At 42.9% G+C, this 16384-nt stretch overlaps 1 protein-coding gene across 1 annotated transcript in view; it reads left to right on the forward strand.

Moving 5' to 3' along the window:
• The window catches only part of PLEKHH2 (pleckstrin homology, MyTH4 and FERM domain containing H2), a 239504-nt gene that overhangs the window by 150984 nt on the left and 72136 nt on the right, over positions 1-16384 (forward strand). Inside the window, exons 13-17 of the mRNA XM_089677844.1 lie at positions 3816-3926; positions 5332-5418; positions 8799-8957; positions 13326-13406; positions 14937-15116. Of these exons, the coding sequence (XP_089533970.1) occupies positions 3816-3926; positions 5332-5418; positions 8799-8957; positions 13326-13406; positions 14937-15116 (618 nt within the window). The remainder of the gene's footprint in view (positions 1-3815; positions 3927-5331; positions 5419-8798; positions 8958-13325; positions 13407-14936; positions 15117-16384) is intronic.

A 16384-nucleotide genomic window follows, 5' to 3' on the forward strand; every position in this document is an offset into this window, starting at 1 on the left:
GGCCAAAATTGTAACATTTCAAATATATGTCAATATATTTGGGAAGAATATTTGTAAAATAAATTTCAAATATATTTTTCTTCCATGTGGGAATCCAAGCCCCTATAGAGGGGAAATGTGTTCTCAATGAATGTAGCGTGTCCAGAGGCCAATATTCACTATTTGGTAGTCATGGTAGTGTCCCAGTTGTCCCAGTAAATCATATACATTCATATATGACCAACAGTTGGAGATTTACTAATACCGGAGCACACCTAATCTGGTGAAGCTCTGCATAGAAACCAATCAGCTTCCAAGTTTTATTGTTAAAGCTTAATTGAACAAGCCGAAGTTAGAAGCGGATTGGTTACTATGCACAGCTGCACCAAATTTTGTGTGCACCAGTATTAAGTAGTAAAACTAGCATTAGTTTTAGTATATTAACTCCACAGGGTCTTATATGCTCTCCAATGTACAGAAGATACAAGACCATGACATTTAGTCACAAGAAGTAGAATATTATAGATCTCGGAGGCTGCCATTTCCATGCTGGGGATGTTTGGCACCAAGGGTCCATATTTTGTTGTGTCTTTCTAGAGTATTTATGAAAAAATGGGGGCTGATTGAATACAATAAAAAACATAATGAGAATATATCTCTAGAGGGTATCATCACCATTCATCTAAATGCAAAAAATGTATCTAATCTGTATGGGACTTTAAATATGATACCAGTGATGTACAACAACACAGCCAAAAACCATGAAAAATATGATTGTTTTATTACATGCAAAATTAAAACACACGTATTACCCACAGATATGGGGTAGTCAGACCTGTGTACAAATTCATAAACTGTACACTTGTAGAAAAACTCAGTGTTCCAGGTTTGATTCAGTCTACGCGTTTCATGGGAGTTCAGCATTATCAGGACTGAAGATAGAAGTTTCATATAGAAATAGACAAGGAATAAAGATCCATATCCTACCACCTCAATCCCAAGAGACCCATAAATATAAAACCAGGTGTAGTGGTTGAGCTCCTACTCTATTCCCCAACCCGGCCTGTGGGTGGACATACATTTCTAAAAGGAAGGTGTATCAAAAATACATCTCAAAATTGCAAGGTCTGAACATCCACAAAGCTGTGTATATAACCAAGGTTATACATGCAAAAAAGGAATCTGTAAGTTCCAAGAAGGGATGTCTTAACAAAGGGTTGCTCCTTAATGGCCCAAAGCAAGTTCCTCCAATCTAGCTTTGTACCAACATCTGTGGTTAGTCACCCCTAAATGGAGAGTTTTTTCCAGAGTTTTCTTTATTCTTTTTATTACTTGTTTCATATTAAGTGCAATCAGGCATCTAGCAGTAGTAAGAATGTGAGATCAGCTTATTTATCAAATACAGAATCAATGGAAATGGGAGGCCTAATATGACATGGACAGGGTTAATCTTTAGGCCACGGAACCTAGGTATAACATCTCCGACCATGGACCAAAAGGGCCCAATATTAGGACAATCCCAGTATGTGGGAAATAAGGAAATTCCAGGATCTCCAGCATACTGAGTTGGAGGTTTTTTTCTTTTTTAAAGCACCATATCGGTGGCTTACTCTATGGAGTATATGGCAGATCCAATAGTTTACATGCTGCTAGAAACAATAGACTGACAATCACTGGCTCCTTCTGGTAGTACATCCAGCTTGTGACCTCTAATTCCCATATATGAAATATTTTTCTATTGGGTTGAACAGCACCCAAACATTCTTCAGACGTAGTTGCGTCCAGGAAGTCAGCAAATATCACTGTTAAGCTAAAGTGACCCACAGAATCATCTGTTTGCTGTTATCAGATTATCTTGTCTGTATTAATACTCAGTTCTGTGCTGCCATCTGTGTGCTTTTAGGCAGCAGATCGCCCAACATGCAGAATTAATTAGTGACATAAGAATTTCCATTTTTCTATCTGGAAAATATCTTCGGGTGGGGATAGAAATATGCAGGGGGCTGCAGAGGATAAGGAAAACAACTGTCATGGAGTTAAGATATGTACAGTATGTGTGGGTCATATAGGTATACAGCCATAGGCACGGAGCCTCAGATGTTTTGGGGGGAAGCTGAGTGCAAGGGTGTAACCATAGACATAGGCTTTGGTCAGAAACTAAACACATGGGATATGTGTAATGTAAAGGTGAACTCCAGGCAAGCAGCTCGATAAACAGAAGAAATGCATATATTATTATTATACAGGACTTATATAGCGCCGACAGTTTGCTCAGCGCTTTACATTATGGAGGGAGACAGTACAGTAACAATACAGTTCAATACAAGAGGGATTAGAGGGCCCTGCTCCTTGGAGCTTACAATCTAGGAGGGAGGGGATAGTGGTACAAAAGGTAATTAGCTGTGGGGGATCGAGTGGTAGGAGGAGTAGTGGATTCCAGTATTAGCTGGGGGCGGGGTAGGCTTCCCTGAAGAGATGGGTTTTCAGAGTGCGCCTAAAGGTGAGCAGAGTAGGCGATAGCCTCATAGCTTGGGGTAGGGAGTTCCAGATGATGGGTGAAGCCTTTGAGAAATCCTGAAGACGAGCATGGGAGGAGGAAACAAGGGAGCTAGAGAGTAGGAGGTCTTGCGAGGAGCCATATAGGCAGCTTTTTTATCTGCCGAATGCTTTTCTGTCCATTCAGTTCTAAGAATTACATAGCTCTGCCACACAGCACAGTCCTGCCTGTTTTTTCTCTGCTGCAGTTTGGTGAGGGCTCGTTCACATTAGCTTTGATCTCTGAAAAGTGATTCATGTTTTGACAGGCAATAAGGGGTCATTTTATTGGTTTCTCGGTGCCTTCTTTAACCCTATGAACCACACACTAGCATGCCACAACTAAATGCATTACACACTGTTGCGACGTACCTGCAGATCATCCCCATTTACTTGAATGGGTTGCGTTTGGCAGGTGTTATGCAAAAGCAAAATGGGTTATAATTCCTGCTGCGGCATCAAAGCAAAGCATTGCAGCTGCAGCATGTGTATACTTTTGGACGTGGCTTTTGCAGCTAAAGGGGTAGTGGTTGGGTGCAGTGCTCAGCCGTGAGGTTTTACCACCCCTTAACTGCTAGTGTGAATGAGCCCTAACACCCACAAGTCTTGTCTGTTTCCCAGCCTGTGACTGAAAGGAGAAGCAGCAGACTAATATGCTTATCTCGCTGTCACTCCACTCTTTCCTCCTATCAGCATGCACCTTGTTAGCAGACAAGTACTGCAGCACAACTGATTGGCTACTTGTGCTGTTTCTCCTTCACCCAGTCTGACCTCTGCTGTACATGGATTGCTTGCATTTAAAAAAAAGTACCTTAACCCTGGGTTCACACTGATGCAGTGCGGAATTTGCAGCGTTTTCTGCGCGAATTCCGCACCGCATTAGAATCGCACCCCGTTCATGTGAACCACTGCGGGTGTGTACGTTAAGTTAACAACACCCCAAAATCGGTCCGCAAAACACGGTGCAATGTGTAGAATCGGATCACATAGGTGTGAATACCCATGCGATCCGATTCTAGTACGGACCAAAGAAAGGGTCCTGCACCTTTTTGGTGCGGGTGCGGTGCGATTAGAGCCAAACAAAATATATGGCTCCAATCGCACTGCACACAAATCGCATGTCATTTCCACAGTAATGCGGTGCAGTTCCTTTGCAAATCACATGCAGTGTAACGAACCGCATATGTGTGACCCCGGGCTTAATGGCATTATAATGAGTACAGAGCCGCCTTAATGTGTGTGTTCTGTATCTGCTTTAATAATGCGCAACTTTTGTTTCTGTTTATCTTCGTATATTTCAGGAGCTCTTGGAAAAATCTGGATATTTGTTAAAAATGGGAGGCAAGCTTAAAACCTGGAAGCGAAGATGGTTTGTACTTAAAGGTGGAGAGCTGCTCTACTACAAATCTCCAGTGAGTAGCATAGCTTATGTCCATTGACATAGCAACTGATGCACTTTGTGTTAAACCCAAGAAGGCCATACCTGCCAGTCTCACTCATCAGGATAAATAATGAATGAGCCTGACACAGCCAGGCAGCTAGCATTAAGAGAAATGGTTCACCAGTGGCCGCCTACATGTTTATCTTAGTACACAATTCTATTAAAACTAAAGCCAAATTCACAATTGAAATGAATCAATGAGAACTGTTTTGCCTGTCAAAGGAACTGTAATTGTGTCCAACCAGACCTGTGATTTACACAGCCCTTTAAGCAGTGCTGGGCCAAGGGGTAGGTAGAGGGTGGCCATGTTGGGTGCATAATAAAGTATCTTCAGTCAGGTCCACCAGCCCAACATATTTTATGAGGCCAAATGCTCCCACCTGCTCCCCTGCCCATTTATTCCCTGCAACAATCTAATATCCTAAAGTCAACCATAGGTTGATCAAATCTTGGCCAGTTCAGCAGGGACTGGATGGGATTCACTCCATCTATGGACATGCTGGTTGTAGTGAAGTTGATCCATCAATTGACTTTAGTATAACCAGCCTGTCAGCTTTTTTTCATGTGATCATTACCGGCAACTATGGGAGTGATTCCCATGTCAACACTGACTGTGCTGATGGAAGAATTGAGCGATTTTCTTTCCTTCTACCAGTAGTGGAAAGAAAAAAATTTCCATAATATAAGGGCTACTTTAACCACCCTGAGGACTTGTACTGGTGGGCTCAAGTCTACCTAGCTGCAATGGACACTTCAAGGAGTAATTACTTTTTTTTTTTCTTTCTGGCAACTAGGCATGAACCAGATTCAGTCCTAACCCAGAAATTAGTTGCCATTGCTAGGGCAATGAGCTGTGGGCAAGATATTCCTTGCCCTGCAGCTGCATGTGTGTGAAGGAGTGGGGATGCTCATGACATCATTGACCTAATTCCGCTACAATGTCATTGTCCTAATATAGCCATATGCCCATATTAGGTCAATGATGTCACGAGCATCCCTCCCCTTTGTGCACCTCAGTAGTGTGGTGGGCAATCTGCTGCCTGCAACTTATTGGCCCAGTAATGACAGCTAACTTCTGGGTTCAAAATGAACTTGAGTATCACAAAGAATGCAAAAAAGGAACTGAGACTTCTAATGCACAGTTAGAAGGTCCAGTAAGCAAATCTTGTGCTTTGAATCCTTGAGACACATAAGAATCTGGGCACTGAATTACCATTTTGTATGATTTTAGATTATCTTATTTCTTTAGTAGATAGCATGGCACCCATCTGTTTTGTGTGCCATCTTGTTGTTTTACATGTTTAGAGTAATACCTGTTTTATAGCTGAACTTATTTTGTAAACTTAGCGCTAAAGTATTGGCATTTTCCCATGCAGAGTGATGTAATCCGCAAGCCTCAGGGTCAGATTGAATTAAACTCCTCCAGTCACATAGTGCGAGGTGATGGGAAGCAGACGGTGCAGGTAAATGACAAATCACATATAACATATTAATTTGTAAAGTGTTCTAATTCTTTTTTAGATGGAGATACCATATGGCAGCATTTATGCTCTCTGTTCCCAGCCACACACCTTACACATTGTATATACACATATAAGGTACAGTTCACAAAACACAAAGATAAGGCTCCCTAATTTACTCATATAGCTGCAATTTTCAATCCTTAAAGTGTTACTAAACCCAGGAGTTGCAGTCACTATATCTGGTCTCCCCGGACCCTGTAGTCACTATATCTGGTCTCCCCGGACCCTGCAGTCACTATATCTGGTCTCCCCGGACCCTGCATTCACTATATCTGGTCTCCCCAGACCCTGAATTCACTATATCTGGTCTCCCCAGACCCTGCAGTCACTATATCTTGTCTCCCCGGACCCTGCAGTCACTATATCTGGTCTCCCCGGACCCTGCATTCACTATATCTGGTCTCCCCAGACCCTGCATTCACTATATCTGGTCTCCCCAGACCCTGCATTCACTATATCTGGTCTCCCAGGACCCTGCATTCACTATATCTGGTCTCCCAGGACCCTGCAGTCACTATATCTGGTCTCCCCGGACCCTGCAGTCACTATATCTGGTCTCCGCGGACCCTGCATTCACTATATCTGGTCTCCCGGGACCCTGCATTCACTATATCTGGTCTCCCAGGACCCTGCATTCACTATATCCGGTCTCCCTGGACCCTGCATTCACTATATCTGGTCTCCCAGGACCCTGCATTCACTGTATCTGATCTCCCCGGACCCTGCATTCACTATATCTGGTCTCCCCGGACCCTGCATTCACTATATCTGCTCTCCCCGGACCCTGCATTCACTATATCTGGTCTCCCTGGACCCTGCATTCACTATATCTGGCCTCCCCAGACCCTGCAGTCACTATATCTGGTCTCCCCCGGACCCTGCATTCCCTATATCTGGTCTCCCTGGACCCCGCATTCACTATATCTGGTCTCCCCGGACCCTGCATTCACTCTGTCTGGCCTCCCACAGTACACGCAATGTGGAAATGCAATTATTTTAGTAAATATAAACTGCTAAATACCTTTTCTCATCAGCAGTATATAGAAGTCTTGTGACTTCTATGAGTGTCCAATCAAGCACTGGTTAATCTTGGGTGATTTTTCATTCTCCTCTGACTGTCCTATGAGGCTGCAAAACTCCCGACCCTCTGTCTGGACAGCGCTGATTGGCCCTGTGTACCCTTCCCCCCCCCAAAAAAACTTCAGCAATACACACCAAACAGAGCATATGCAGACTTGCCACTGCTGCTCCAACTAGAGCAAATGGATTGGAGACAGCAAAAGCAGATAAAAAAGATTTTACTGTTGAGGGTTTAGTAACACGTTGATGGACACTTTTTTTTCAAATGAATAGACTTAGCCTGGTGTGTTAGCTTTGTGAATTGAGACCATGTTTAAAAAATGTTTTTATTTAGTAATTCTGTTGAGCAATTACAAAACAGTGTCCAAAGGTACCAAGCCAGATCTCAATTGTCCATCACAATGATTGAACTTTTTTTTTTTTTTATTGCTTCATTTTGTGTTACTGGAGAACCCCATATTACCATTTCTCCAATCTCAGTTCACTTTCATCTTGTTGTTGTAGTCCTGATTTGGTCTTGGTTATTTCCTCTTAACTGCATGGAGTTTGCATGTACTCCCTGTGTGTGTGTGGGTTTCTTCTAGGTACTGCTTGTCCGAAGACATGCTGGTAGATTAACTGGCTCGTGTCTAAATCAGCCTAGGATGTGCATACATATTGACTATAAACAAGTTACATTCTGCATGCTAGTCCCAAGCTCAAGGAATTGGAGAAGGTTGCGGCAAGACCTTCTGACCTACCTCAAAAAAATGCCAAGAAAATACAGTAAAAAAGGCACGCAAGTGTATCGGACCTGTTGCCCAGATTGTCCCAAAAAAGAGTCCTATACGACTAAACAATATGTACATATCTACATTTCTTCATACCTTCCATTCATATGTCTTCATGATTTACAGTTTTTAAGGCCTCCACTTTCGAGGTGACTTTTTATTTTTTAAGATATTTTCCTTGGCCAACAATGCAAATGTGTTTTTAATGTTCTAAGGTGGCACACCATCCAACACCATTTAAGTTTTAGTTAGAGTGGGCAAAGGCTAGAACTTGTGTCGGGTTTTTATTACTCATAAAATTGGAAAAGCTAGCACCCCATAATGAGCCTCAGTTTATTGAGATCTCATCAAAACAGGTGATAAATAAAAAAACACATGTTCCTCCATCAGTGTTTTGGGCCTTTGAGAAAGTTGTCCAGTGAGGCACCTAAACGTTTTTTTTTTTGAGTCCTAATAAACAACTGATGCTCTTTTGGGGTGCTGGCTATTTCTATTTTGTGAGACATAGCATGGTATCACAGGTATCTGTGCATTTCCCATAAATGGCATTCAGGCTTAGGTGTTGGATGGATTTATTTCAACAGACTTGAGAAAGGGTCACGGCCGAAACACATTGTCATGGTGAAAGACCAGGCTCCATCTGGAGGGTTCTAGCTTGCATTCCATCCAAGGTCCTGGCTCCGACCAGTGGCGCACCTCTCGAGGGTTGATGACATCACATTCGGCGTGCCACTTCTGGTGGCACACCTCTCGAGGGTTGATGACATCACATTCGGCTTGCCACTTCTGGTGAGTAGCTGTCTGCGAATGGGATCCTGGTTACATTGGAGATAGTCCGCACAGTCCATCTTTAGCGATCCCGACTCATAGGGAGTACACCACACTGCGGCCTTTGCACCACCATCGGCACACCGCTGTCATCTGCCGGACGAGTGTAAGATATTCTTTCCTGGATGGTTGCTACAGTCATGTATATTACAATTGAGACTAGTGACTTTGTTTCACTTAATCCCCCCCCCCAGGGTGATATGTATAGAGGGCTATCAATTTTATTAATTAATAATCTTTGATGTTCTTTCAATTATAGACTGTTTTCACAGAGACTCATTCAGAAAGCACATCTCTAATTTTACATATTGACATTATCATTTGACTGTCTCCCAGCATTAGCGATTGGACTGTTTTTTTATGAATGGAGGAGCTGCAGGAGTTCAGCAGCCAGTTTCTACAGTGTCCCTTGTCCCACCACAGCTTGTGGCAGAGTGCGCAGCACTTGGACTTTGTGACATATGTTGGATGGATTTGTCTATTATCACCGTCTGAGTTCCCATTAGTGAGATTTCACCATACTTCCTGTCCTGGTGATACTCAAGGCTTTTCGATACTCTAAATGTACTGTTTGTCTTCCTAAAAGTGTTTTTATATATTTTCCTATGTTGATTCATCTGATTCTCATGCTTCTTCTCTCAGCTGGTGACAGAGAAACGAACGTATTACCTGACGGCAGATTCTCCTAATATCTTGGATGAGTGGGTACGAGTGTTGCAAAATGTTCTCCGGGTCCAAACAGCCAGTGTGCTCTTCACGCAGCCAGATGTCAAGCCCACTGTGAAGGGGCTCCTCACAAAGGTCAGAAACTTATGAAAGAACTGATTAAGGAAGTTTTCTTAAAGGTCATATCCACTCTTGATTTTAAGGGAGGGAAATTATGTGAAATTATGAACAAAGAAACTTTGCTCCATTGTCCTAAGGTGTGGATTTGTTAACCCTTCTCCAAAACCTTCCATACCAAGCATGCACAATCCACAGGGGCGGACTGACCATTTGGAAACTCAGGCACTGACCGAGGGCCCGGGGTCAGTAGGGGGCCCAATAAGATGCCACTGGTACCTTTTTCATAGGCTTTTTTGAGTTTAGGCAAGGACACAGGGGCCCCATGATCCCCTATTGCCCGGGGCCCCATGTGTTGTCAGTCCACCCCTGACTATCCATGCATTGGTTGTGTCTAATTTCCAGTGGTCTCCTTAAAAAATAATTCTAGGTATGGATATATTTTACATAGCTACATTGCTCCAGCTTGGACCAATGTAACTACGTGTATACCATACATGGCCAGTGCCCCTGGAAGCTGGAAATCACTGAAGTATACATTGCTACTCCAGTGATCTCCACTTCCTTCCAGGTTCTGTTCTGAGTGGCTGGCCTGATGCATTGTGAATACAGGAGGTCGGCCACTTGGCAAAGGCAGTGCCAGATTTATAAAGGGCAAAAAGGGCAACTACCAAGTTCCCCCTGACAGTAGGGAGCCCCCTCTATGCAAAAAATGCATAACACAATAATAATTTATATATATATATATATATATTAACAGAGAAATAATAATACAATTATATAAAATATGTAATAAAAAAAAGAATGTATTTTATTAAATTTAAAATCAAATAAAAATTATTAAAATTTTTAAAAACGAACTCATGTAAACCACACATACAGCGCTATGACTGTGTGTGCCCATGTGACGTCAGAATGACGTTGTGTCATGTATTTTAAAAATGTGCGCCTGTCACTGAGAATGTAAGCCAACTCTGTGTATGAGGGGGAACCTGAAGTACCCCTGGACACCCAAGGTCTAAATCTGGCTCTGGGAACAGGTAACATTCAGAGAATGTTTTGCATTTTCTGAATGAATGCAAAGCAAGTCTTTGATTGGATGAAGTGAAGAGGCAGGGCAGTGACATCATTCTCTCCACCCTGTCCAATCAGAGAACACTTTGCATTGTTCCAGAAAATGCAAAGCATTCTCTGAATGGCACCTGTACTGAGCGGCTAACCTCCTGTGCTCACAATGCTTCAAGCCAGCCACTCTGCATGGGACCCGTAAGTGAATGGAGATCACTGATGTGTACTTCAGTGATTTCCAGCTTCCAGGGGTATTGGCCAGGTATGGTATATACATAGTTACATTGGTATAGGCTGGACCAATGTAACTATGTATAATATATAAACTGTATATTCACCGCGCAAATGTGATGTTAATATATATAAAACCTAACACCTGAAAAAGTGCACAATAAATCACGCACCTACATTAATAAATGAATATATAAAATGTGTAAGCATGCAGCTGCCCTAATAGTGAACAATCCAATAATCACCTCATAAAACAATGACAAATAAAAGCAGCACAAAAAAAATTATTATAAAACACAATAGCAAAGTGAAAATATGACACAATATATAACACTTCAATAAATATACACAAATATTTAAATCATTTGACATAAGTCCACCAACTGCAAAATGAAAATTGTGATGAAGTACAAAGTCCTTATTGATCCACCGAGATCACCACGTGAGCATAACGATAATCAGTTGAATAAAATGCACTCAGATATCACCACGTGCTCCAGAGGAAAACCTCCCCCAATTCAGTGGCACTCACCAGATATCGTGGCCCTCACAAACCTGATAGGCAATAGCACTTGTGGTGAGTGTCAGCGTAGTGCAGATCATCAATCAACAATCCCTTCATCAATTAGAGATGATATGATGGTGGGACATCCTCCAGACTATTACACTCTGTAATCAGGGAAAGATGTAAAAGGAAACTCATAGCGTGAATCCATTAAAAACCATTTATTGGGTAGAAAGTATTGTACTCACATGAAATAAATGAAAGCTTGCCAAGATATCCACAATAACCGTAAAGGGTATCTGTATATCACCCTTTGATAAAGTCAGGTGACAAAACGTGTTAGGGTCGAGCCACATGACGTATTCTGTAATGAGGCATCCACCTTATATCCCCCGTCGGAGGTGAAGTATCGCTCGCGAGCAGCGAGGAGGATCGGGTGAGACGCTCGCTTCATGTGATATACAGATACCCTTTACGGTTATTGTGGATATTTTGGCATGCTGTCATTTCTGTCATGTGAGTGCAATACTTTCTATGTTCCCATGTTGAAGGCATGTGGCCTGGAATGGTTCAGGAAGTGGGAGCGCTCATTCATTCCCCCCCGCCTTCCTTCTTGACTTGGTGTGGATTTTAGGGGAGGACCCCACGCCATTTTTTTTAAACTTTGCCATTGTGTTGCCACTTAAATCCTTACCAGACTTGAAGGGCCTGGTATGGATTGGGGGGGGGGGGGGACCCTGTGTTGTTTTTTTCACAATTTATTTTTACTTTTTAAATTGCCAGCAATAGGTTTGTTTATATTCAGCTGTCAGCAGGAACGCAGCTGACAGCTGACAACTCATCGGTTGTTAAAGTGTTGCTGAACCCCGGACCCTGCATTCACTATATCTGGTCTCCCACAGTACACACAACATGGAAATACAATTATGTTATTATTATTATTATTATACAGTATTTATAAAGCGCCAATAGTTCGCTCAGCGCTGTACATTACAAAGGGGGACAGAACATGTGACAGAACAATACCAATACAATGCAAAACATGAGGGGATTGAGGGCCCTGCTCTTTCGAGCTTACAATCTAGGAGGGAGGGGATGGTGGCACAGGAGGAGATAGCTGTGGGGGATGGAGTGGTATAAAAGTTTGCAAACAAATAACATTTCTTCATAAATTTAGGTAAAAATGTATTCTGCTACATTTCTTTGGTGAAAATCGTGGTTTTTTGGAGGTTGTAATTTTTTGTTACATTTTTTTGGAAAATGTAGAAATTAAAATTTTTTTTTACTATTTTTTTTTCAACACACTGACCAAAGCAATACAATGTTACCATAGCAACACTGAAATATTCTGGGCAAGTGATCAGGATTTTTTTTTTTTTTAATTGCTAAAACCAATGTATTTCATTGATATTTGCAATCATTGTTACTGAATTAAACTGATTCATTCAGTCTTTCGTTGTGATTAGGCAAAGCTCATCACAGGATACAGATGGGCTGTGATTGGCCCTGTCTGTACCATGTGACTGGTTTGACCAATCACAGCTAACACCACAATTGTATACAATGGATGGCATGACAGGAAGCCATCCATTGTGTACAATTGACACGTGATCTGCTGTGATTGGTCACATGACACTGGCAACAAGCCAGTGTTGTGATCAGTCACCAGCTGTGTCCTGTGGACACAGCCGGTGACAGATGGCTCCGCTGCATGGCTGGCTCCTTTTGACAGGACGTCATATGACGCCCAGTCACAATGAGGACTGTCCCACCCAGCCTATAACAGATTGATGTTAGTAAATATAAACTGCTGAATACCTTTTCTCATCAGCAGTATATAGCAGTCTTGTGACTTCTATCAGTGTCCAGCCAAGCACATATTAAAGCTTGTAGGAGGTGTTTTCATTTAGCTCCAGGAGGATGCAGAGCCCCTGACCTCTGTCTGGACAGTCCTGATTGGCCCTGTGCTGATGACATGCACCCCCCCCCCCCCAAAAAAAAAACCTCTCTAGCAATACACACCAAACTGAGCATGTGCAGAGTGACCCCACACAATATGTCTTATCAAGAGATAAGAGGGGGACATTGGAAGAAGGGGAGGATCAGAGAAGTCAGGATCAAAAAGTATTTTTACACATTGCAGAGGATTAACTCCTTAGGTTCCACAGTGAGTATAACAAGCATGCTTTACTGCATATACTGTACAGACTGATTTTACTGTTGCGGGTTTAGTAACACTTTAATTTCACACAAAACACAACATGCAAAATGAAAAATGCATAAAAAAGCATCAAAAACGAAATACTTGCATTTTTTTTTTAAAGTCTATTACACTCAAAACGCAGGCTGCTGCAAAAAAAAGTCCCTGACCCTTTCAAAGATCTGCACTGGCTCAAAACACACTGATGTGAACAAGATCCATAGGGAATCATGTTAAATGAACACGTGTTTCTGCAAACTGGAAAATGCACTGAAATCCGCATAGGTCTGAACCTAGGGTAAATCAATAAGTCAGTGAAAGTGTAAATAGTCTATCTTGGAGAATGTATCTTGAAATACGTTGTTTTTTTTACATTTTACAGGTCAAACATGGATACTCTAAGAGAGTTTGGTGTACATTGGTTGGAAAAACATTATATTATTTTCGCAGTCAAGAAGAAAAGGTAAGAGCAGTAGGAAAAGTGTCAAAAGGATTAATCCATAATGCCAATGAAAGCCAATTTTAAATTGGTGAATACAGAACATATTTATTGAAAACCTTAAAGAAGAGCCCTGGGATAGGCAAAAGAATCACCTATTAGTACACCCCCTACTCAAAACACTAAACAGTTCATAACATTTTGAAAATCCTTACCATTTAGGTGAAAAGTCTAATTGAATTTTCATGACCTCATCTCTATAATTCATAAAGATAACAACATCTGCTCTGCCAAGTTGAAGGTGTAACTGCCGGGATTATCCTCTCTCTGCAGTAAAAGGAAACTACAGTTCCTATCAACCACAGGGAAGTGTAGTACAGGTAGAATATGTCTGAGAGTCTTGGCCTGCCCACCACTGCAAGTGGGGCTGAATTACATCACTGCTACCCAGAGAAAGAAGTATAGAAGTCATGTGCCAAGACCAGTGGCTGGGGAAATAGGCAGCATAGCAGTCACCGGTCTTACAAACAGGAAACCAAAGAGAATTAACAGTTTGATTTGAAAATGAATAGGCTATTAACCCCCCTGGTGGTATTCCCAAGTACCAAAAGGGGTAACCCTGAGCTACACTTGGGATTACACTGCAGCTTTGCTCTGGGATCCCTCGAGCACTTACCTTGTCCTGCGGTCCCGCAATGTCCCCCCTCCTGCAGCGTCCCCATCCATGTCCTCCGGTCGATGCCGGTATCCATCTTCTGGGTTCCGTTCCCTGTGAGCGTCGAGACGTATGGGGGGCGGCACCAGCGGGAATTTAAAAAATGTAAAAATTTGACAAAATGTAAAAATATGAAAAGTCCATGGCGTCCAAAAAAGTGTCCCTTTTGGTCAAAAGCTGTTTTAGACCAGCTCAGGGGCGGACTGATAACTCATGGGGCCCCCGGGCAAAAAGGGTGGAACTCCGCTGTAAGGCTACGTTCACACTAGCCTTGTGTGCAGGCGGCAGAGAGGCGTTTGGGAAGCGTTTTTACCGCTTCCCAAACGCCTCTGCCAATTCTGGACATTACAGCACATGGTGCTGTTCTAACAGGAGCGTTTGCGTCGCGTCGCGTTGCGTCGCGGCAAAACGGACGCCTCTGGTCGAGTCAGGAGGCTTTGAAGCCTCCTATTCTCGTCTATGGTGCCGCTCCGCAAACGCCCGGCCGGCGTTTGCGGTGCGGTTGCGACGCGGTTGCGGGGTGTTTGCGGAGCGGTAACACCACTCAAATGCATTATAGGCGTTTGTGGGGCGTTATTAACGCTCGGCAAACGGCTAGCAACCGCCGCTAAACCGCGCATGCGGCGTTTGCGGAGCGTTTGCCGAGCGTTAAAAACGCTTCGCAAACACCGGACCAACGCTTGCCAAACGCTATAGGGGCGTTTGGCAAGCGTTGGCAAAACAGCCTAGTGTGAACGAGCACTAAGTAACAGGTCGAGGACAGTTGTTCTACGTATTTAATGGGCTATATTGATGACCAGCATATAGATATTATGAATACATTCTGATATTTCATTCAGTTTCCGCTGGGCCAAATCAAGCTCTGGGAAGCTAAAATAGAAGAAGTAGATCGAACCTGTGATTCTGATGAGGACTATGAAACCAGCAGACGCAGCCTCCTGTCTTCCCATTACACCATTGTTATCCATCCCAAAGAGCAGGACCCCACATACCTTCTTATCGGATCCAAACATGAGAAGGTAAGAGCATGGGTACCAATGTCTGTTTTTTTTTTTCTCAATGTAGCCTGAGTGTAAAAATGCAAACTGTACGCTGACATGCACAAGCGGGGCCAGGGACCCTTATGGCTGCTGCATATCATAAGCTTATGCAGAGTATTACTTTTCTGCCAAATGGCATAGTGAAACCTGAAAGGTGCTAATTACAGCCCTGACCAAAAATTTTGAGAATGACACAAATATTATTTATTTCAGGTACTTATATAGTACCATCAATTTTACACAGCGCTTTACACATATATATTGTACATTCACATCAGTCCCTAACCCTCAAGGGGTGTACAATCTAAGGTCCCTAACTTACGTTCATACATATACATACTAGGGACAATTTAGACAGGCTCCAATTAACCTACCAGCATGTCTTTGGAGTGTGGGAGGAAACCAGAGTACCTGGAGGAAACCCACACAGGCACAGGGAGAACATGCAAACTCCAGGCAGGTGGTGCAATGGCTGGGATTTGAACCAATGACCCTAGTGCTGCCAGGCGGAAGGGCTAACCATTTAGCCACTGTGCTGCCCCATATTAACACAAAGTCTGCTGTGTCAGTGTTTTTAGATCTTTTTGTCAGATGTTACTATGGTATACTGAAGTATAATTACAAGCATTTCGGAAGTGTCAAAGGCTTTTATTGACAATTACATTAAGTTTATGCAGAGTCAATGTTAGCAGTGTTGACCCTTCTTTCTCTAGACCTCTGTAGTTCGCCCTGGCATGCTGTCAATCAAATCGTGTGCTACATCCTGATTGATGGCAGCCCATTCTTGCATAATCAATGCTTGGTGTTTGTCAGAATTTGTGGAAGGGGGGGGTTGTTCACCTGCCTCTTGAAGATTGACCACAAGTTCTCAATGGGATTAAGGTCTGGGGAGTTTCCTGGCCATGGACCCAAAATTTCAATGTCTTGTTCCCCAAGCCACTTAGTTATCACTTTTGCCTTATGGCAAGGTGCTCCATCATGCTGGAAAAGGCATTGTTCGTCACCAAACTGTTCCTGGATGGTTGGGAGAAGTTGCTCTTGGAGGATGTTTTTGTACCATTCTTTATTCATGGCTGTGTTCTTAGGCAAAATTGTGAGTGAGCCCACTCCCTTGGCCAAGAAGCAACCCCACACATGAATGGTCTCAGGATGCTTTACTGTTGGCATGAGATAGGACTGATGGTAGTGCTCACCTTTTCTTCTCCGGACAAGGTTTTTTCCAGATGCCCCAAATAATCAGAAAGGGG

Source organism: Staurois parvus, unplaced genomic scaffold, assembly GCF_062004578.1.
Source record: "Staurois parvus isolate SC_StPar_1 unplaced genomic scaffold, SC_StPar_1.0 ptg000192l, whole genome shotgun sequence".
NCBI classification, from domain to species: domain Eukaryota; kingdom Metazoa; phylum Chordata; class Amphibia; order Anura; family Ranidae; genus Staurois; species Staurois parvus.